We start from the raw sequence: 23341 nt of genomic DNA, 5'->3' as shown, positions 1-23341 counted from the left end.
GTGCACACAAGCAAAAGCTTTGAAATTACAAAGGCGTTACTGTTCACAAGTCATAGAGCGTGGAACGGCAACATGCACATCATTTTAAAAGCAACTGATAAGGCTTCTGTAACCAGTTCTATCTAATGCAGATGGAATACAAATCTTATGATTTGTTAGAAAAATATTGGCATTGTTTGCACTTTGCACTGCTTTCTATAGCGTAGGTACTGATAATACAGCTTCAGAGTGCCACAGGAATTGAAAAAGCAGTAAAAAAATGAAAGGGAGGACAAATCTTGGCAGCAGTAAGATAAAATACACTCCAAATGTCTGGAAGGTCTCTGTATTTGCATGTTTCATGGAGTAGGTATTTGTTTGCTTTGAACAGATGAAATAAATGAACCTCTGATACAGAGTTTAAAATGCAGTGCAGGTGACTCTTTGCCAATTACTCCATTTTCCCTTAATGTTTCCAGAAGCTCTGCCACCTGTTGATATTTACATCCAAAAACATGTAAATAATGACTAATTACTGCTGGCTTAATCTCAGCACTCCTCATAGCTGACGTGATTTGCATCCTGAATGCTACCACATACTCACACAGCTTTGCAAAAGCCTTGTGTTTTTACTGTGACAAACACTTCTGGATCCTTCACACCCAAGCTAGACCCTCAAAAAACTGAAAGCCTAAGGGAACCTCTATACTTGCTCTGGAAGTATTAAAGATGGCACATTACTCACCTACAAATTTTGGCAGTTTTTTTTGCCAGCTAGCTTGATGTATTTGAAGGTTTTTTTCTTTTACAAAATGGAATTTGTTCTTAGAATTCAAACAAGCTATATTGACGTGACAGTGTGTCAAATGTTGGTATCTTCCATTGCTTTAAGCTGTTCCTGACAAAAATGGGTAAGTACATCTTAGACATCACTTTCAAAGTAGAGATTTTCATATCCCGTTTGTTCAAACATACACTGGTTGTAAGGGGACTGGCCTCCCTCGCAAGACTTTTCACCCAGGCTTCACTACTTCTGAGCCCAACAACAGCACGCCAGCCCAAAACAATCCATCATGTGTGTTAAAATCATGCAGTGCTTATTTTCTACAGCTAGGAGAAACTGAGCTCATGCGTGCACTATTATATGTATATGTGTATGCGTGTACATAAATGTTAAAGAAAAACATTCTCATCTTTTCACCTAATGCAAATAGCTAGCAGACTGAAATACATATTGCAAAACAGCATCAATTGATTTTGGCCTAAACTGTATGAATCAGAAGCTATCAAGCTGTTTTGTGAAAGAACACCAATCCTGAAGATGATGAAACAGTTGCCTGCTTTAGGAATCAAACCACTTGATGTGACATTAACTAAGAGAACCGAGCTAAGCATAATGGATTCTTGAGGTTCTCTTAAAAATATATATATATAAACCATTCAAATCCAATTTATTTGGGATTTACAGTCACAGGAGCCTCTCTTACACTACAGCTCGTTATCACAGAGAGATCTAAATAAGCTCTTTCAGAAGAGTAAATGAGTCTTTCACTGATCTCTACTCACAGGTCTTCAACAATTTAGGAAAGATACACTGGAATCTAAAAAGCCCAGAAAATAAATGAAAAACAAAAACACCACACCTCTTTTTTCTTTGATGGTATCACAGATAGCAAATAGTGAATTATTAGGAGATTCCTTAGCAGCAGTTGGCTGACCAGCACTTTGGTCTAACCAATCAGGAAAAGCAGTAAAAAAAAAGACAGGTAACCACCTCCTCTGAAGTCTACAATACAATGGCAGTTATCCTCAGGAAGGGAATGGAAGTTTTCTTCAGACCAAGTGACAATTTAAGAATGGAGATATTATGATAACTGGACTTCAGAGATGTGTTTTCACAGATTTCTAAGTCTGAAGCAATTTTAAACATACATTGGAAGAACAAACCTCTACGCCACTGTAAGGTCATACATCAGGCCAAGCTTATCTGTTCTGATAACACCAATATATCTTTAACACTTAATAAAATAAATCATGAAGTATTTCAGAACAGATCAAAGACTTTTTAAAAAAAATTAAAACAAACAAACAAATAATCAATACCCAGGACTGAATAGAGTCCAAAAAACTCATTACCTCTTCCTGCCCTAGCAGAGAAAACAGAGTATAGAACTGTGCACAAGAGATAGAAAGACTTTAGAATGCTAAGATCCTAACTACACTGTACCATCACTAGCAGCACGGCACAGCCACGCACTGCAGAAATCCTTCAGGAAACACTATTTATAAAAACACTCATTGGTGCTACGAAACTGCTACTATAATTAGGTCAGATGGTAAAGCAGAAAAATGCTTTAAAACTCTCTGGAAAAAAAGACAGCTCAAGAAGAATATTCTTCCTTTTCAAAGCCTGAACTCCAGATTTGAATAAAGTCTGTCACTTTTGTCAGAGGACAAAAGTAATCACAGAATGAGACTTTCAAATCCTTACACTGTGGCAAGAAATCCCTGAGTACCATGCTGACAGAACACTGCTAAGATTCAAGGATAAAGTATTAATTTGCATAACGTACGGAAAATCTGAATAGCGCTCGTGTTTCACAACATCTGATCTAAGCAGTAACTCATTTAGAACTCATGTTCTAATTTGTATATGGCCACTGTACAGTGATCCAACAAACACTAAAGCAGGGTTTCGGCAAGCAGCAGTAATACAAACTGCTTTATTTGTACTTTTTTAATGGACATTTTGATAACTTAAGGTTGAAATTTCATGTATCCAAATCATAAGCTATTTTTTTTCTAGATATCCTGTGGTATAATCAATACGTAAGAGATGTAAAGCTCAAAAGCTGTTTCCAGAGCTCAGCACAGATCCGTGCACTTCATTAAAACAGATAACACATTCACAAGTGTTTTCTGGCAGGAAGCAAAACAGCACTGCTGCTTTGTTCACTGCCATACAAACGCCTAGTGTGGTTTAAGCTGACAGCTGTGCTATGCCTGTGTTTCTGCTCATTCAGCTCAACTCACTGGAAGGTCTACTATCTCTAGAAAGGCCTTCAGAGCCTGCTGCACTGCAGAGCTCAAACATATCCCCAGAGACGAGTGACAGAGTTATTAACAAGTCTGAGAAAATGTTCTGAACTCTACTGGAATGCATTACTTGCTTCACAAAAGAAGGGATTAGCTTCTACACTTTCTGCCACTTAGAGGCTGAGGAAAAGGTGCTAAGAAGATCATCTATATCACTCCCAGGGGATTTCACACAGCTTTCTCTTAACTTGTGCCATATCAGAAAAACAGAAAATGAACAGCTAATTACCACTAACTCACGCTGTATTAATTCTTAAGTAGTATTTCACACCTAAATCTATTTGGTGATTCAGTGATTCTGTTTGGCAAGTTGCTTATAAAAAGTTTGTTAAAAGAGAAGTTTAAATGTAGAAAATATTCTATTTTAAAAAACTAAAAAGAAAAAAAAAAGTAACTTCAACACACCAGATATAAAGAAAACAGGAGTTCAAAAGAGACAAAGTGCAACCCATGCAATATTTTTTTCTGCTTTTAATTTAACTTAAACTTAGCATAACCTCCTTTTGGTGACGTAGTAACGCAAAGTGAGTCACTTTTCATGGTATGGAGCAGCAGAAAGCAATGACAGCAGCAAACGCAGGCCTTGCAGTCTATCTGCTTAAAATTCACACCCTTTCACCTTGCGTGTGTGTGGAAGAAGTAAGTGGAACAGAAAATCACTTCCACCTGGACCACTGCTTCTCTTTATCTGTTAAAGGCACATATATCACTCCCATCAGAGGCTTCATTTTGACACTGCCATCTTCTAGTTTGTCATACTGTTCAAGCATCTGGTTTCCCCCTGCAGGACCAACTGGTAATATCAATCTTCCGCCAGGTTTTAACTGATCTATAAGCTGGAACACAACAGAAATTAGAATGTAACCAGCCACTAAGAGAAGCTGGATCCAATATTGTTTACATTACATCAACAGCTTTGCCACATTTTGTTTATCTGCTATTATGCAGCAGACAACTACTTCAATTAATAAAAAACACTGAAAATGAGAGAAACACGACAACATGGCAAAATTTACATTGCAAAACACATTCACAATAATCTCATGTAATTCCAAAATAAGGTAAAATAATCGGCTTGGGTCAGATGCCGTATTAGTTTCTACACAAGATGGGAAAAACATCAAAATCATGAATTGTTGTCATATAAATAAATAAATAAATAATATATACATGATTTTTTTACAGTAAAGTCTTTTTCAAATGACAGATAAAACAGTTTGATACTTTTCATTGATTGCTATGGGTTCACCATCTGACATTTTGTGGGGTAAATGACTCTTCATGTCTTTAAGACACAATTTTACATTTGTGACATTATCTTTCTTGAATAATTCGAAATTGTCAACACAACATGGATTACCTAAAAGCTTTTCGTTTATTCTGTTAATGGAACATCTAATGAAACTATTCTATATGAATGTAAGGTAAGTGACAAGAAACACAGAACGTGAGAGAATTGTCTGGAAACTTCTTTTTGTTTTTATAATTAAGAAAATGGTTAATTATAGCTGTTCAGATGCTTTGCATCTACAGCTGAGCACATGATATTTCCAACAGGCCCAACATCTCAGAACCTGGTAAACAAATATTTAAATTGTGTCATTCAATTACAACAATTAAAACAATCAAGTACAATTTATTAAGGAAAATATTCCATTGTTGTAGCACAGATTTATACACCCAACAGTTTAAAATATGTCTACAGGAAGGTTATTAGAACATTCATCTTTTAGCAAGCCAACCAGAAATCCAATATAGACCATACGCTAACAGCATCCTGCCCACTGATACTCCTAGCTGCACAACTCTCAGAAGTATTTTACATATTGAAGTATATAAAATGGTTTTTACAGCTAGGAGATTAATGAATAACACACACAAAACATAGATGGCTTACTGCTTGGGGCACAACTGGTGCTGCAGCTCCTACATGAATTGCATCATAGGGAGCTTCTTCTGCATATCCCATTCTTCCATCTCCCACTGCAAGAAAACACTTATTTTTTTAACCTTCTCAAAGGTTTTTCAATTCAAATTCTGCTTAGTCAAAGTAATATGAAGTCCATTTAAAAATATTAACATAGCTATAAAGTAGGTGCAACAAAAACCACATACACACACAATAAGTAGCATAGCACATGAAATCAGAAAGCACTGATTTATACTGAAAGCTCTTGGAGACATGTCCATCCAGAAAAGATACCTAAGCATTTATGTGCCCTATCATTCCAATAGATGTGACTTGTCCATCATTTATCCTCATAGAAAATATGCTTTGCCTTATTTTTGCTTATGCTGTCCCTAAGTATAAAGCAGATCACAAGCCTCAGCCATTAAATCTCAGAAGTACGTATAAGACTCCTAAAATGAGGAAAGGACAAACTAAGTACTCACATGGACTATAAACCTGTAGCTGCTCTACCAGTTGGAAGACTAAATTACTCAAAAGGCTACAGAAGCAGTTCATGGAGAAGCACCCTAGTACAGATGTTTCATACCACCCCACTGAGCTCTGCAATAATTAAGCTGGAAGAAAATGGGACACAGAAAAGCACCCCTTTGTCTGTGCTGGACAGACACACACACTACAACAAACGAGTATCTCACTTCTGAAGACACCCACATACACGTACAGGACAAAGTTCTGTTTGGAAGCACCATTACAGGATTTGTCTTCATAGTGCCATACAACAAGTGGTCAGCACAGACCAAACAAGTTAGTCTCAATTTTTTCGTTTGTCTGTAAACCAAATATGGAAACAGGGAAACCTTTTCACCCACTTTCTACTGCTTCAGCTGACAACCTCATCTAAAGTAAAGATATATAAACATCTAAAGTAAAGACCTATATGAAATTAGCCATTCCGGAAGTTGAAAGATACAAGTTTTTAGATGATCTAGGCCAGAGTTACACCTCAGCTCAGACTGAAAAAATAAACTCATTGTTTGAAGTCCAATGACCTCTGCTTTGGTCACATCAAGTAACTGCCATAAAATATAAAGTGGAAAACCACACTAACTCTGCTCAAGTGCTGTATGTACTAATTCTCACAGTAAGGCCTGCGCCATAAAAGAGACCAAGAGGCCTATGATGAATTGGATAAAACATTAAGGTCAGTGGAACAAAACTAATTATTGCATTAAAAACTCACAAGATAAATATAAATATCATTATTGACCGTTACTCATGTGTGAGACAAATATTAGCACTGATACATATAAAGCTTGCCATACTCCCAGTATTCTTGAAAGAGCGGAATGGAAGAGACTATTTAGGAGAGGAGAAAAAACCACATATACATATATAAACATATATATAAAAATCAGAGCCCAAGATTGTTTCAATAATTCTAACCTCTGGCAAGTTCTACAGAAATCTACTCGTCAGAAATAAGCCTAGAACTGATAGAATCAGGCAAAAGAAGACACCTTGATTCTTAATCTATGAAATCTTGAAAGCTGAAACCATAGGCTCCTTTGAAATACAGCCAATGAAACTTCCTAAGACCTTATTTATGTTAGTCTGGTATAAATCTGCGTATTGGGTTTACATGCCAACACTTTGGTAGCAAATGCTGGGAAGGGAAAGGTGTTACAGCTTGCTTTTCACTGTCCTATTCTATTTTTAATTGGCAATACAATACTTTTCCCCAAGTAGTTTGCTTTGCTTGTCACAGCAATCAGTAAATGATTTATCTGTCTTTAGGTCGATCTGTGAGATTTTTCATCTTATTTTTTCCACCCATCCTGTTGTGGAGAGGGAGTGAAAGAACAGGCGAGTGGCACAGTCAGCCAAGTCTGATAGTCAGTCATTACAATGTGATATCTCAAACCATCACAGAATCAAAAGGAAAACAAAGTTGAAAGGACTGTCTTTAATCTCCAACTGTGTGTTACAAGGCAGCCTAGAATCTGAATTAAGACTTGTAAAATTAAGTGAATATGGTATCCATAGCATTTATACCAAATCAAAAGAAAGTTCAGTTCACACGAGGCCTTACACAGTGCTCTCTCTCTCTGGAGTTCTTTAGGAACAAAATAAACAAATTATACCAAACCATTCATAAATTCATATTCAGGGAGTACAAAAGTCTTAGTTATCAGTCAAGAAGAAAAAGCAAGAAGAATAGTGCTGAGCAGAGGAATATCTTCACAGGCAGTTGTTTGGGGTTTCCTGTCTTAGTACTGAGCTTTGACTTCTATCATTAGAGATTAGTAAAAAAGGCTGAATGAATCAAAAGAAGTTCTGCACCTCTGCCAGAAGCTGGAACCTTGACTTTTTGCATTCCATCAAATCACAAGAGAAAAATTATGTGGTAACCATGGCAGGAAGATCTGGACAGCACTATGAAATGGTGAAAACCAGAGGTTTGTTGTCTGTCATTTTAGGTCCTGAAGCAAGACTCCACATGCACGTTTTACATCCAAAGCTTACTGACAATAAGACTGCACATTTTCCTGGTTGCTGAGGTGCCCCTTGAAGCGCTTTCATTCCTCACATCACAAATTCTGAGCAGCACAAGCCTGTCCTTCACAATTTGGACAAATGGTTCAAATTATGAGCTTGCACTCACAGCTTGAAAAATGTCACCCATCCCACCTAGATTTCCCCTAACATGCAGCTTGTTAATGAACTAAAATAATCACCGTAGCAGGGCAGAGGGGAAATAATTACTTTCTGACATGAAAGGGTTTTGTACCCTCTTTTTAAACCTAGATCTGATCTGCTTACAATGGTACTCAAGCCTTCAGTGTCTCTATACAGACCTGTTTCACAGAGGACTGCAGCATGAGTACAGAACAAAAGAAAATTACTTCACTGTTCTTAGAGGAAACATCAGCAAACACTGAAGCTCAACAGCAGTAAATCCACACAGCAAAACAGTTTCTGTTCATGACTTCCTATCTGTGCAACATATGCATTTCAGAATGACTGCTTTGGTCTAGTTCAAGTCTTACTTGTTATCTTCATGGGACCATATTCTCTGAGCACATCGTCCAGTATAGTTTCACCCAAAAAGAATCAAAGTTTTTGCTCTCCATGTATGCTTTCATGGAAACAAAAGATGGTAAGTGGAAACGGTTGAAAGATTCACCTCAAAAGGCAACCTCCTTACCCAAAACAAAACCCAACCTACACACCACAAACTAACATAGACACCCTAAGGATACCTATTCCTCAGTTTACATTGCAGATGCATTGAAAAGTAACACTGATGCTTCTGAAATGCAATTAGAGTAAATCTGAGGTGCAACAAAACAACAGAGAATGGTTCAAATAAACGTGTCAAAGACTGACCATTGACTTCATTTGTTTGAATTCATACAGTTCCTACCACCAAATAACTCTGCCTTTTCAATTTTTTTTTTGTCCGTTGGTTTTAAACAGCTCTATTTTGATTCTAGCTCCACATGATAATACTCCCAGGAGTCCAGCACAGCTGAAGCATTATTATTCTCCATCTAGTTCACACACCTGCTACTCCTCCCCTGTATTTAATGCACCTCCCAACAGAACCATTCAGAAGTCTCTTAGTTATGCTGCTACATAGTCAAATGTAATATTGATGATGATGTTTCCTTAGAACTGCAGATTCCAGAGAGCACCAGTTTGTCTCAAGCATAACTAGAAGCTTAAGTCAATTTGCTCTTGTACAGCACCAACAGAAGTTATCCCCTTATCTTCTCTCTCAATCCTCAGCCTGTTTCGCTCGAACCCCGGGGGCTGGACTCGATGATCTCTAAGGTCCCTTCCAACCCGCACGAAACTATGAAATGTCTTCAAAAAGAAGTCGTAAGTGTTCTCAGTGATGTAAAATTGTATAAAATAGTATCCAAGTACACGTGTTGATGTTCTTATTCCACAAAGATTTAGAAAGTCCATCATTTATGAAAAAAAAATTAAAAAATAAGAAAACCAGGAACCAAAATGGAAGAAACTAAGGTAAGAGCTGACCATCACAGACCTTAATAATATTTCCAAGCACTTTTGAAAGAACGGCCCCAAAATAACCCAGATCTTCAACTTTTTTAAACTTAACTAAAGGAATGATGATAACAAAGGAAACACTTTCCCCCTGCCAGCTTCGTCTCTACTGAGAAAAACAGGTATCTTTCTCCTTTTAGTCATGTAGCAAATAACAATTCTCTCCTTGCATAATTTCAGCATTATTTCTTCCAATAACTCTGATTTAAACTAGTTTGCATCCATTAATCACTTCCCTAAAACAGAATCATTTTAAAAACAACTGGGAAGCTTCAGTGATGCATATTACCAATCCAGTATCATTTTGGCTCAACCCTTTGCTTTCTAAATTACTACATCACATGCATGAATGCTCGGTTAAAGCTTTCAGATTTAGATGACAGCATATTTAAAGTTGTGCACTTAAGCCCTATTTTAAAAAGCAAACTAACATGAAAGTGCTTCAGCATAAAAAGTATTTTCATCAGAAAACATCTGCATGTTGAGGTTTCATAACAGAATGAGTACATGTTCCTTAAGATTACCAGAAGTCATATTCTCAAAAGGGTGCAAAGATGATATTTTTCAAAGGCCAAAAGAATTGGCTTTCCCTCCTTTAGTTAATTGGCACTTCTTTCTTTGGTTTAACTTCTTATATCAGAATTTTTACTCACATTCAAATTTTAGTCACTTTCAACCAGCTGTTAGAAAGAATATCAGTTTAATTAATAAGTATATCAGAGTCTGATGCTCACCAATCAGTTTCACTCTTCCTGAAGACAGCAATGTGGGATCGTCTTTTTTGACATTATTTATTGAATCATCTACTAGTTCTTTGATATGATCAATTCCTACAACTTGTCCTTTGGGACCAACCTGAAATAAAAATGTACAGTTGAATAAATTCTGCTAATTACTGTTTACTTATAGAATCAGAATTCCCATCTCCTCAGCCCATTTCTCTAATACAAAAACAAATCAGCAAAGTGGTAGCACCTTAACAACGCTACTAAAAACACTGCTTAGAATTACACATTCTGACTGCTAGAAGCAACAACTAACTAAAGCCTGCCAGCTAAGACTTATGTTTGTTACAGTAAACTTTTTAAGAATCAATTCAGTCAATCTAAAATATCAGTGGGGATTTCTCCTCTGAATTTTTAAAAGTCATATTATATAATGAGAGTATGTATTACATCCAATAAGAGGCAAGGACTTCAAGGACAAACACTGGAACTAATTTCCTTCCATTCCGGGTAAACTTCCTTAAAAATTACATTGAAAGTTGTTTGGTTTTTTTTTGTATGTTTGGTTGGTTGGTTTGGTTTTTTGTTTGTTTGTTTTTAAAGAAAAAAATCTTATTTCAGAGAAAATAGTTAAGTCGCATGTTTTGTTCTAAGTTATCTCAAGGGTCCTATTCTTTCAGAGGCAAATTCAACAGTTAACAGTTAGGGACAACATAACTTCGATCTAACCTCTTGCATTCATGAATATTTTATGAATTTATGAGGGTGGACAGTGACAGGACAAGGGGGAATGGTTTTAAACTAAGACAGGGGAGGTTTAGGTTAGAGATTAGGATAAAGTTTTTCCACACAGAGGGTGGTGACACACTAGAACATGTTGCCCAAGGAGGTTGTGGATGCCCCATCCCTGGAGGCATTCAAGGCCAGGCTGTATGTGGCTCTGGGCAGCCTGATCTGGTGGTTAGCAGCCCTGCACATAGCAGGGGGGCTAAAACTAGGTGATCATTGTGATCCTTTTCAACCCAGGCCATTCTGTGATTTCATATCTACAGCTCTCTTCCACAAAGAGAGCAGAAGTTTTGAGAGCTTGTAACTCACAGACAGTCCTGAGGGGAAGCAGGCCTCCAAAATTAATATGCTTTAAAAGAGTATCACACTGGAAAAACAAAACAAAAACATTCCCTTCTGAAATTGTGTCTCTATTTCAGAAAACTTATTTCAGTTTTGGAGGGGAAAAAGAATCTAAATCATGGAATAAGAAAACCTTTTGCAGGACCCAGTTCAAGGAACTCAATGGCAAAATATGTTCTAGCAGATCATATTGTCACACAACTCTATTTAATAATGGCCACGTTTACTGGCACGCTCAATCTTTCTGTATCTTTCATCTTAATCTTTCTAAGGCATGAAAAGTTGAGAAAACTCCCATCACAGTAATGGTCAGCTTTTATGTTTCCTTATGAGCAAGTCCTACATTAAAAAACCACAGAAAGAGCAGTACTACCTCTTCTATTTCAACTGAACAAGACTGGCCTTGCATGTGAAACAGAACAAAACACAAGGCAAGTTTTCACAACAACAGCCAGAGGCTGCTGTTTGCAGGAATGTACCAAAAGATGGCAAAACATCCAGTATAGGCCCTTCAGGATAATGCCACAGAAATTAAGATTTAGCAAAATGATAATAGTATGAAATAGCCTGAATTAAAGTAACAGCATCTCCAGCAGAATGCCATAGACCATTATGCTAATTTCTGAATATTCCTCAATCTAGATTACTCCTGCCTACTGCCCTGTAACCTCAAAGAGTGTATTATCAAGGCAATAGTAAACTAGCAAAACATTTGGGGTTTTTGTTATTGTTACTTTTTAAAACAGATATACATCCCACTTGTTTTTTTTTTTTAGTAATGCCAGTATTTAGAGTTGCCGTCAACCTTTAAAGTGAATGAAGTTACTTGCAAGGGATACAACTTACTAAGTTTGTGATAGTAGTTTAACACAAAAAGCCCAAACATCTTAACCACACTAAAGTAAATAAAATGTTCTCTAGGAATGCTACAAACGAGACTACTCTCACAGGAGTAAAGCTACCATGACATCAGTGTGCACTCAGAAGCTTATGCCACAAATACCAGTTGTTCATTCTAGATCTCAAGCAGACTGAGGAACATGTCCTGTAAGTGTATCTCCAACTGAATTCTGATAGGAAAAGGCTAACTAAAGCTTACAAGTACCTTATCTGGAACAATGGTAGTGTTAGAATGAATTTTTAAACAGGAAGAAAACTGAGGGAGGTTGTGGATGCCCCGTCCTTGGAGGTGTTCAAGGCCAGGTTGGACGGGGCCCTGGGCAACCTGATCTAGTAAATGTGTATGTTTGGTGGCCCCGCCAGGCAGGGGGTTGGAACTACATGATCCTTGAGGTCCCTTCCAACCTGGGTCATTCTGTGATTCTGTGATTCTGAATCGGAGCAGTATATACTCCTACCTACATCCATTCAAGTGGATGAAGTGAGATCTGTATTACACAGTAATTATGTTATCGAACAGAAAAAAGCATTTGTTCAGTATGCTCCACAAAACATGTGTTTGTAAGGCATTCCACAGTGTACCACCAAGAAGTAAGTTCCAGCGGAATTCAGGAGAAGAACACGACATTCACACCGTGATAAAAAGTGTGGTTAACCTCAGCAGAATTGGAGAGATTTACTTTTTGTGCTAATTCTGACTTTTCATTTCCTCCATATTTTCTCAGCTTATATAATTATTTTAAAAGAAAAAAAGTTCACAACCATGTGTCACATCTTATCTAACATGACAGTTTATACATTCATCGTTAGCGAATAAACACACATCTTTGAGGAAAACATTAACACTTGCAGGATTCAAGTTCCTTAGTCCTTCAAGGTACTAGCACTTGCTGTACATGGTTATCTAAGTTAGACTGACTACAGAGTAACACTAAAAACAATAGTTAGAAAGTTAAAGAAATGGCATTTAGTATTTCCTGTAGACAGCAGTTTGATTAATTTATTTCACCTTTTTTTTTTAAAATATTTACCTTTTTAACATTGTAGTTAGAATTTTTGAACAAATGTACAAAGGCTTTCACTAATGCATTATATAATGCTAAACATTCTTATAAGTTATTAATATGGGATATGAAGATTCAGCAGATCAACACTTGAAAACAGTAAAATTTAAGTAAATAAGAGAACAAATGAGCATTTGTCATGTTCATCACTATATTCCGAATTAACACCTGAAAGACAAAAAAAAAAGCACCAGGTTGGCAGTTTAGCGAAGGTCTCTGCTTGTTATAAAGCAAAGTCCTATAACAGAGAAGGAAGAATTTCTCATATTCCACCAGATAAATCAGTCAGGAAAAACTGTAGTTACAGACAACAATAAAACAAATTTTTTCATCTTTTTTCACTGTGACATAAAATAGGACAGATTTGCTGAAATTCCTCAAGCATATGCTGAACAATCTGATATGAAGTTACTTGGAAAAGATGTAAAAAGAATATAAATTAGTACTATTTTTTAAAGAGATTAAATAGGTACTTGCACTGGTACTTCCATAATACAATAAAAAGAAAAAAAATAAAATTAATTTCAATAACCATTTATGCACATAGACATATATTTAGCCTGTGGAAACAGGATTCTTTTAGGTCTCATTAAGCTCTTATCACAGCAGAAAAATGATTATCACAAGAGAACGTTCACAGTCACACAAATTAAGATAAAACTTGGGCTAAATGGGACAAACACCACCTTACTTCAAGTTATACAGCTACCATTATATCAAGAAAAAACTTCCCACCAAGGCAGCTTCTTTACCAATAAAGGATTTACTGGACTCAAGCCTCCAGTATCAATATGATTAGAAGTGCATACTAGCCACACTCAGGAGAGTAGTCCATTTTCTGTGTAATCTACATCAGCCCACTGTGTCAGCTCCAGATCAAACCGTTTTGATGGACCAGTGATTAAACTAGGTTTCTCACCATTCGCGAAAAGCATGCTGTAAGGATTCCACTTCCAGATCCCACATCAAGTGCTTTGGCTCCTTCATGTAATTGATCGGACAGAAGTTCAAGAGCATACGCGTGCTAGGGGAAGGAGACAGAACATTTCAAAATATGACACAGTGCTTATTTTATCCTACACATCTTCATTTCTTCAGTGTTTTGAGGCAACGCATAGAAGATTAGCCCAAGAAATTTCAGAATGATGTTTTCATTACATAAAAACAGCATAAAAACTCCAGAGATAGTGGAGTTAGCTATGTGATATAATCACCATTACTTCTTTTACTTCAAGAAAACTTTTTTTTTTTTCTTGTTTGTGGAGAGCAACAATTGAATAAATTCAATTCTCTTCAGGTCTGGTGGTTCTCAGTTTTCTGGTGGATATAAGCCTAAAAGCATTTACCTTATCATTACACCATATATGCTTGAATACCCTGAGACAGAAACTAGCTTTAGAGGATCAAAGAAAAATGATATTGTAGTTAATACTGCCTGCACACAGTTACTCAAGGGAAAAAGAAGGTGGCTTTCACAAAGGCCGATGGAAACGTTCCAGTGCTTGACTACATTCAGTGTGATTTCATCATGATAGAATTTAATCAGAATTTCTCACACTGCATTGTTTGTCCACTGCCCCACATCCTACCACTGTGCACCTGCAGGAAAAGACTGGCTCAACCTTCTCTGCACACTCCTATTAGGTAGTTCACAACACATTACTGCCATCAACTGCTAGTTAAATTTGTTGGGATAAATATTTTTATTTTGGGAACATTTGTATCATCATAAATAATCATCTACACAAGTTCAGAGCTTACCATATGTGGAGCACTGATTGTTGCTTGGAAGCCTGTAAAACAAGAAAGCAGAAGAAAATCTGACCATCACTATTGATCTCGACTGTAGATATGCAGTATCTTCTCTGTTAGCCTCATTCAGGACATCAGACACACACTAATGGTTATGTAAGCACTCTATTTCAGAAGTGAGTTAAGTACATCATCTGTAAGCTATGCCTCCATAACTCTGAACAGGAAATAAATACAGTTCTATACTTGACCTCAGTTACAATTTCCATTTTGTGACTCTGACTCCTTGATTTTATCAAGTATGTTGAATTCAGATGAGATATCTTTCCAAGAATAACCCCATTTCTTCTTTTTCTTTTTCTTCATGGACTGTGTATGAAAACCCAGAGTTGTTAGTGACTTTACATGGTTACCTCATGGTTACCTCTGAAAACAATGACTTTTTTGTCCCCCCAGACAGCACATAAATCTAGGAATACAGTGTTATATTTGTTCCTCTAGAAATATACAAATTTTTGAGTACATATCTTAAAGCTGTTTGTTTGTTTGTTTGTTTTTAAGTATCCCTACACAGATAAAATCCAATTACTATTCATAACACTCACCATCCAGCAAGGAACAAATGGGAGAGGAAAAAAAACAATAATCAAGAAAAAGAAAAGAATATAGGACATTAATTTAATTCCTGCACTGTAATGATAAACCTAAGATCCAGATGGGAAGTTAGTGTCCTAAACAACCATCCCATCAACAGATCCTCCTATTTAAAGCCTGTTTTTGTTTAAAAAAAACGTGTCATGTAAAAATCTGAAGAACGCTGTATTGATCTCTCATGAACCATTTCTGTAAAGAGAGAGTGTGTTCCTGAAGTAAATTGGATACAAGTGGTTTATAAGTATTTAAATATCACTACAAATTGCTGTAGTAAAAAATACATAGATACTTACACATTAGTATTGGCCGATTAACAATCTACTGGATGAACCCAAGTATGCCAATTGTGTTCCATAAATTCAAAATGCACAGTTAGCAGAGACTGAATAAATTGATAAAGAATTAAGGTGCTTCCAAATATAAAAAATAAGTTTGCATATCTATTTCAAAGGCAGTTACTGTTACACAAATTAGAACAGAGCATTTTATGAAACTGACTTACCTATAGATTGAGGAGAATCCATATAAGGGTTGTACTTTGCATAGTGGCAGCGGTCTGTAGCCAGCATTACTTCAAATACCTTGTCTGATTTGATTATTCCATTTTCTATAAATAAAACAAATGACATTGAAGGCATTCTGTTCTGTGATGCAAGAACATGTAAAATACATTAATATACTCCTACCGTTGCGAGAAAGCACAGAAAGGGGTGCTGAATGGAGTTAAAACCTAACTGGTGACCGGTCACAAGCAGTGTTCCCTAGGGGTCAGTACTGGGGCCTGTCCCCTTCAATATTTTTATTGATTACCTGGACGAGGGCATTGAATGCACCCTCAGAAAGTCTGAAAATACCAAGTTTGGAAGGAAAGTGTTGATCTGCCTGGGGGTAGGAAAGCCCAACATGGGGATCAAGACAGGCTGGACAGCTGGGCTGAAGTCAACATGATGAAGTTCAACAAGACTAAAAACTAGGATGTGCACGCTGGCCACAATAACCCCAGGAAACACAACAGGCTTGGGGCAAAGTGGCTGGAAGACTGTATGGTAAAAATGGACGGGGAGGTGCTGGCTGATGTTTGGCTGAACATAATCCAGCAGTATAGACCCAGGTGAGCAAAAAGACCAATGGCATCCTGGCTTGTATCAGAAAGAGTGCAGCCTACAGGAACAGAAGGGTGATCATTCTCCTGTAGCCAGCACCAGAGAGGCTGCACCTCAAGCACTGCAGACGGCTTTGAGCACCTCACTACAAGAAAGACATTAAGGCCTTGGAGTGTGTCCGGAGAAGGGCAACAAAGCTGGAGGAGGGTCTGGAACACAAGTCTTATGAGGAGTGGCTGAGGGAGCTGGGATTGTTTAGTGTGGAGAAGGCTCAGGGGAGACCTTACCACTTACTCTCAACAGTTGGTGATGTGGGGATTGACCTTTTCTCCTGCATAACTAATGAAAAGACAAGAGGGAATGGCCGTAATTTGCACCAGGTGAGATTCAGGTTGGACATTAGGAAAAATTTATAATCCAAAAGAGTGGAAGCACTGGAACACGTGGAGTCATCGTTTCTGGAGGTGTTCAAGAAATGTTTACATGTTGTAATAAAGGACATGGTTCAGTGGGGAAACAGTGGTGGTAGGTGAATGTTTGGACTGGATGATATTGGAGGTCTTCTACGTTGGTGATTCTGTGCTTCTACAGTGTGAGAAACAAAACAAAAAGAGCTCCCCCAACCACCTGAAATCCGCAATATATATCAGTTCTGGGAACTAAACTAAGCAGAAAAAATACACACACACACAGTTAGCATCTCATTAGATATCACCAAGAAAGTAGCTTTTCTAAAATAAGTGTATCTAAAAATGAAAAGAGAGGCAGGAAAGCTGATTATAACAGGAGTAAAAAGTTTAGAGGGGGGGGGGATGAGGGAGATACAAACAGGCACCCAAAAAGCATTGAGGAAAAATCTAAACCGGCTATTTACTCCTTTATGATACACTGCACATACAGATGCATTGGTAACCATCTGTTCTTCCCTTTAGCACCTTGGGGAAACCAATGCACAGAGAATAAACAGATGAAGCTTCCAGCCTGAAAGAACTGATAAAAGTCTCAAGGGACATCTTGTGATTGAGCAAACAACCTCCTCCAGTTTTTAAGAGGACCCGCTCTATAATTTCTCCCTGTACTCAGCACTGGTGAGGCTGCACCTCGAGTACTGCATCCAGTTTTGGGCCCCTCACTGCAAAAAAGACATTGAGGCCCTGGAACGTGCTCATAGGAGGGCAACAAAGCTGGTGAGGGGTCTGGAGCACAGGCTGTATGAGGAGAGGTCGTAGGAGCTGAGAATGTTCAGCCTGGAGAAGAGGAGGCTCAGGGGAGACCTTATTGCTCTCTATAACTTCCTGAAGGGAGGTTGTAGTGAGCCGGGGGTCGGCCTCTTCTCTTGTGCCATTAGTGATAGGACCAGAGGGAATGGCTTCAAGCTGCGGCATGGGAGATTCAGGCTGGACGTTAGGAAGTATTACTTCTCAGAAAGGGTGGTCAGGCACTGGAATGCACTGCCCAGGGGGGTGGTGGAGTCACCGACCCTGGGGCTGTTCAAGGAATAACTGGATGTTGTGTTGAGGGACATGGTTTAGTGGGAGCTATTGGTAATAGGTGAACGGTTGGACTGGATGATCTTTTAGTTCTTTTTCAACCTTGGTGTTTCTGTGATTCTCTGATTCCTGAACCACTGATTTTTTTCAAACCTCTTTTTTCACACTACCCCATGATCTGCCCTGATGCCACCTCTCCCTTTTTCCTTTTACAAAACCATGTGACTGCAAGTTCCCTCATCTGCTCTTGTCATCTTTCTACTTAACTAGAATGCAGAGACTGGATTCTAATTTCACACCATCTTTATATTATATATATATATTTATATAAAAACAAAAACAAAAAAACAAGCAAAAAACAAAACACGAGAGAATTAAATTATTTATTATTAACATTCCAAAGTAAAATGTTTTCTGAATCTTAGAAGGGAGCTACGTCACAGAAAAAAACATTTACATTTATGTACATAGAGGTCAATTTTCCTTTCCAATGATAAGCATGAACAGAGGATTTGCTAGCTGAACAAACTGCTCACCTTTGAGGTACTCATAATCAGTACTAAAACTAAATCACATTAAATTATTAACTGCTTGTAAGCAAATGAGCTCTAAACTAGTGCGCTTGCTTAAAATAAAATGTAAGCTCTACTTATTAGTGATATTGGCACAACTCAAGAACCAAAGGGACAAAGCCAAAAATTAACCACTAAGAAGAAAAGCACAACCTGCAGAGTTCAAAAGTTATGTCACGCAGAAGCTGTGGCACCAACAGCTTGACATAATTGGAGCATGTTTTGAAAACTCTAGTCTGCTTCTTTTCCATGAATAACACGGGGAGAACAGGAAAAGAGCTCACACAGCAGTCCTAAGGTTTGAAGGTGTAAATACTACCACTATTGAACATAACCTGGGAAAACAGGCAGTTGAGTGTTGGAAAGCAATGAAAAAGCTGAAAGCTTGGAAAGACAAGATGGATTTACAGTCTCGCTACATGATATAATCCCTCTGTCACAGTGTGCAGAGCTCAGCGCTGCCCCTCCGCTCCCTGTGAGGAGCTGCAGCTGCCATGAGGGCTCCCCTCAGCTCCTCTGCTCTGGGCTGAACCAACGCAGGGACCTCAGCCATTCCCCATACACCTTGTCCTCCAGACTATTCCCCATCTTCATAGCTTTCCTGCACACAGACTTGGCTAACTTTATGTTCTTTTTACATTGTGGAATGCTCAATGCTCAAGGTGAGGCTCACACACACACACCTACAACACAAATCTTACTGGTCCTGCTGCAATGGTCTGGCACAGCTGAGTAAGAGCTGGTCAAACACATCCTATTTCTAGTTTACATAAACAAAACAATCCCACAGATGCCAAAACTGTTACAGTGGGACTTTTTTCAGTATCCACACACGTGAGTTTTTCCACAGATTACCTTCACTGCATCTACTGCAAAGCACTTCACTTGCAGAGACAACATTTCCATTTGACAGTGATGTTATTAAAATCATACAGAAGTCTTAACATTTGCTACAAAGCACACGTAGTACTGTATGGCAAAAGATGAAATCAGGTAGATTAAGATAACTCAAGTGACAACTAACAGTTTCAGACATCACTACATGAACCAGACAAACCATCCAGCAACTTCCAAATGGAAAGAAGGCTGGATGAGAATCACATCTTGATTTCCAAACAGTGCAAAGCTAGTTAGTTCTAAGCAGCTCATCAACTGAGCTTTTCAGGTTGGAATCCTTTTGGTGGGGAGAAGGAGGAAAAAAGATGAGAAAGAAAGCAATTCAGTTAATAGAATTTTATGTCAGTAATAAGCATTGTAAGCTTTTTCTGTAAATCACAAACAAGACAAATGCACTTGGATCAGCACCTTGAGATCCAATAAAGGTCACCAGCCCCAAAACATACAAAGTTCTTTGTGCTAAAGAAACAAACATTTTTTAATCCATTCATACATACACACAAACCTCTTGGTGCTTTGCTGACAACTTACAGAGCATCTGCCTCAAACGTTCAGCTGCTGCTCTGCTATTTCTAAGCCTTGTCATAGCGATAACACAGTACCCAAACAGAATATTATATATAGCTCACAAGAAGAAATCAATTCTGAGGGTAGTTCAGAGAGAGAATGGTGACAAAAATACTGAGGGAAGGAAGGGATAAACAGAGCGAGTTTAGGAATCCAGAAATAAACATTGTTGCTCAGAATATGTAGAGGTAATTCCACATAGGAAGCAAAAGCTAAATTCAATGCAACAAAAAAAAACATCCTCAAGATTAAACACAAACATACCTACAAAAATGTCACTTCTATTTTATGGGAGTACTCCATTTCCATTTAATCATTTTCAAACCAACCCATCCATTTTGGTATCACAGATAACCAGCTCCCTATTCATTTTCATGGACCTGAAAGCCTGCAAACAACTAGTTTAGGCATATTTAACTATTGTTTTCAGTAGGAGGGCACAATACATCTAATGTTGCAAAGTAAATGTCAACAATTTTCTCCTCCTGGGATAGGACAGAGAAAGGCAGGCTATTTCTTTAACTGTAGTGCTACAGTGTATCTTTACTACAAGAAACATCCCTAACACAGTCAGGTCTGTTGAACTGCTAAGTCCATCTAGATCTGTGTCAGAATCCAAGTGAAGAAGCTATTGAGAATGCATGAAAGAATGATTTTATGGTTGGGCTCAGCTTGCAAGAGCATGGAACAGCACTTTCCAATAAATTCTGACAGTCCAAGTGTGAGACTTCACCTGAAAGCACATTTTATCTCTCTACCTTTCAGAGGGCTGAGCTTCTGGATAGGGAGCTAGGAGATATGGTTTAGTGGCTCTATGTAGGTATGGTAAAGGGAGGACAATTGGACTAGATGATCTTGTAGGTCCTTTCCAACCCTGTGTGAGTCTATGATCCACTTAAAATGCACGTGGGATGTCAAAACTAAAGGGTTCAATATAAAGCAGGAGCAACCATGAGCAATACCAAAAAACTATTATGATAAACTTAGCTGGATAGGACAGACAGGCAGGGAGCTCTCCACATAGCAAGGCTTCAGCAGTAGCATTAACAGATCTCTAACGAACAGCAGATGTTGAATACCTCGTACCTTATGGAACAGATTCCATGCAACATCTTTACTCACTTGTTTTCAGAAAAAGTAATGCTGTCAAAACTAGCAGCTATAATGCATTACTTGTTGTTTATTTTGAAAGCAGCCTCATTAAAACAGACACTAAGTACAATGTGAAAACTAAGGGAAAATCGGGAAAACAGTAAAGCACAATCTGAACTCCTAGGGCATCCAAGCATCATTTGCCATTCTGAGCTAACTAGCTCCCCAGTGATGAAATCTGACTTAGAAGTCTTGTGAAAGAACAGCAGAATATAGTCCTGTCATGGTTTTGTAATTTTTGCTATTGGTATCCACATCATAACAGCATGTGGAGCTCAGAGAAGAACTACACGTCCCAGGGGACCTCACGGTCAAAGAGGAAAATACGTCACAGAAGTGATGCTGGCTCTTTCTCTCACTGCCTGGTGGTGGGTGTGGGTGTGCTTCCAAGCCATGGCGCCTTCAGATTCAAAGCAGGCTTCTCAGTCTTTAGAAACCTTTCTCTCTCATTTTATTTGATTTATTAGCCTCAATTTCAATTAGACTGTATTATGTTGCGTTATCTTGCATTCCAATATCATAGTTAGTAAAATAAGTTTTTGTCCTTAGATTGTTGCTACAGCTCTGTTTGTTTCCTTGAGCCCAGCTCCCACCTTTCTACCCCTTCTCCCTTCCCACTTTTGGGAGCCAGGGGCTTCACAGGCCTATTGCCCCTGTCATGGACATAGACTGATCTAGATAACGCTGTGACAAGTTCCTATAGCACCTACTGGTCCATGATAACTCTACACTATAGCACCTACTGGTCCATGGTAACTCCATTGAATCCAACTGATTTCCAGGTACTCCGCTTTCCTACCATGAACTACAATGCTTAGTCACTCAAGCCTCAACACAGTGCACATGCTGAAGGGAAAACTGTTAGCTGAATACAAACAATAGGCAGCATAATTGCTTGCAGGTCACGTGTATTAAATTTGGGGTGCATTTATTGGTTTATTTACAATTTATTTTATTTGCCACTTTCCTTGTCCATGCTCATCCAAATTACATTACTCTTCTGTGAGCAAAATGAGTCAGTTGTGGAAAGGGTTTGGATGACCGAAGGGAAACGACACAGCAGGAAAATAAACAAACAAAGCCACAGAACCCAAACTTGAGGAACAACCACGCTCAGTTCTTGCTGAACCAAGCTTAGGCCTAGCAAGGCCATACGCAATGCTTTCATGTTCACAGCACTTCCCTGAAACAGATTATCAAATTCTGTTGAATCAACGTATCTTTAGGTTGGATGTTAGGGGGAAGTGCTTCACTAGGAGAGTGGTGAGGTCCTGGAACAGGCTGCCCAGGGAGGTTGTGGATGCCCCGTCCTTGGAGGTGTTCAAGGCCAGGTTGGACGGGGCCCTGGGCAACCTGATCTAGTAAATGTGTATGTTTGGTGGCCCTGCCAGGCAGGGGGGTTGGAACTACATGATCCTTGAGGTCCCTTCCAACCCGGGTCATTCTGTGATCTCATAAATTACAGTTTCTAACTTTTCTGAAACAAGTCTATGGATCTATTGGATGAAGGAGAGAACTGAATATAGCAGGAAACAAGCACAAATCTGATTAACAACATTATGAAGCTCTTAGTCACATTCAAATTAATTAATCTTCACATTTAAACTCAAAAATGTGGATTCAAAAATACATATATCTGGTTGTAACAGCAGTGGCACAACACAAGCAGAAAAGCAAGCAAAGAAAGACTGTCATATGGCAGCACACCATATTGTCTGGAGGAGAGAAATAAAGGTGTGATAAGGAAACCTAATTAACTTTATGGATTGTGAGATGGACAGGAGCCAAACTTTGAGTTCTGCAGGTGGAAAGAAAAGCTGATTTCTAAGATGTTGGTGCATAAAGTAACAGGACTTGGCAAGAGCCTGAGTATGAAAAACAAAAGGGGGTTAAAATGACACAACAGTGAGAGGGCAACGGCTATAAAGGAGATAAAGGAGGGGTGGGGGCAGAGAGATTTAGAATCCAAAGATTCTCAGCCAAGCAATATAAATTAGCCATCCATCAATTCCTAAGTCTTGTCTTAATTCTCAGCATCCATATATGCTCAGCTTCACAACAAAAAGGAACTTTGGGCATAGCTGTGAATTGAAACACGACCAACTATTTCAACCTTGAATACGATCTATAACTCTCTAGCAATCTGCCATTAGATAACTTCCCAAAAGAGCTGCCTACACTTGGTTTAAATATTTATTGAGGTGAAGTTTGCTCAAGTTTGAAGCCACTCAAGAAGAAGCAAAGATTCAAATAATAGTGCTTTCTGAAACAAC

At 38.3% G+C, this 23341-nt stretch overlaps 1 protein-coding gene across 2 annotated transcripts in view; it reads right to left on the bottom strand.

Moving 5' to 3' along the window:
- Positions 1-23341, bottom strand: part of PCMT1 (protein-L-isoaspartate (D-aspartate) O-methyltransferase) — a 29705-nt gene that overhangs the window by 3140 nt on the left and 3224 nt on the right. Inside the window, exons 2-7 of one of the 2 annotated variants that reach the window (XM_015858116.2) lie at positions 15790-15894; positions 14643-14674; positions 13801-13905; positions 9796-9916; positions 4973-5058; positions 3742-3911 (exon numbers count right to left, since the gene is read on the bottom strand). In XM_015858116.2, coding sequence (XP_015713602.2) covers positions 3742-3911; positions 4973-5058; positions 9796-9916; positions 13801-13905; positions 14643-14674; positions 15790-15894 — 619 coding nt within the window. Of the gene's footprint in view, positions 1-3694; positions 3912-4972; positions 5059-9795; positions 9917-13800; positions 13906-14642; positions 14675-15789; positions 15895-23341 lie in introns of both variants that reach the window. The other variant, XM_015858117.2, reaches the window with a different exon arrangement.

The sequence above is a fragment of the Coturnix japonica genome, chromosome 3, assembly GCF_001577835.2.
Source record: "Coturnix japonica isolate 7356 chromosome 3, Coturnix japonica 2.1, whole genome shotgun sequence".
Lineage (NCBI taxonomy): Eukaryota > Metazoa > Chordata > Aves > Galliformes > Phasianidae > Coturnix > Coturnix japonica.
Note: the sequence above shows the minus strand (reverse complement) of the source record. Positions and strands in the feature narration are given on the sequence as shown.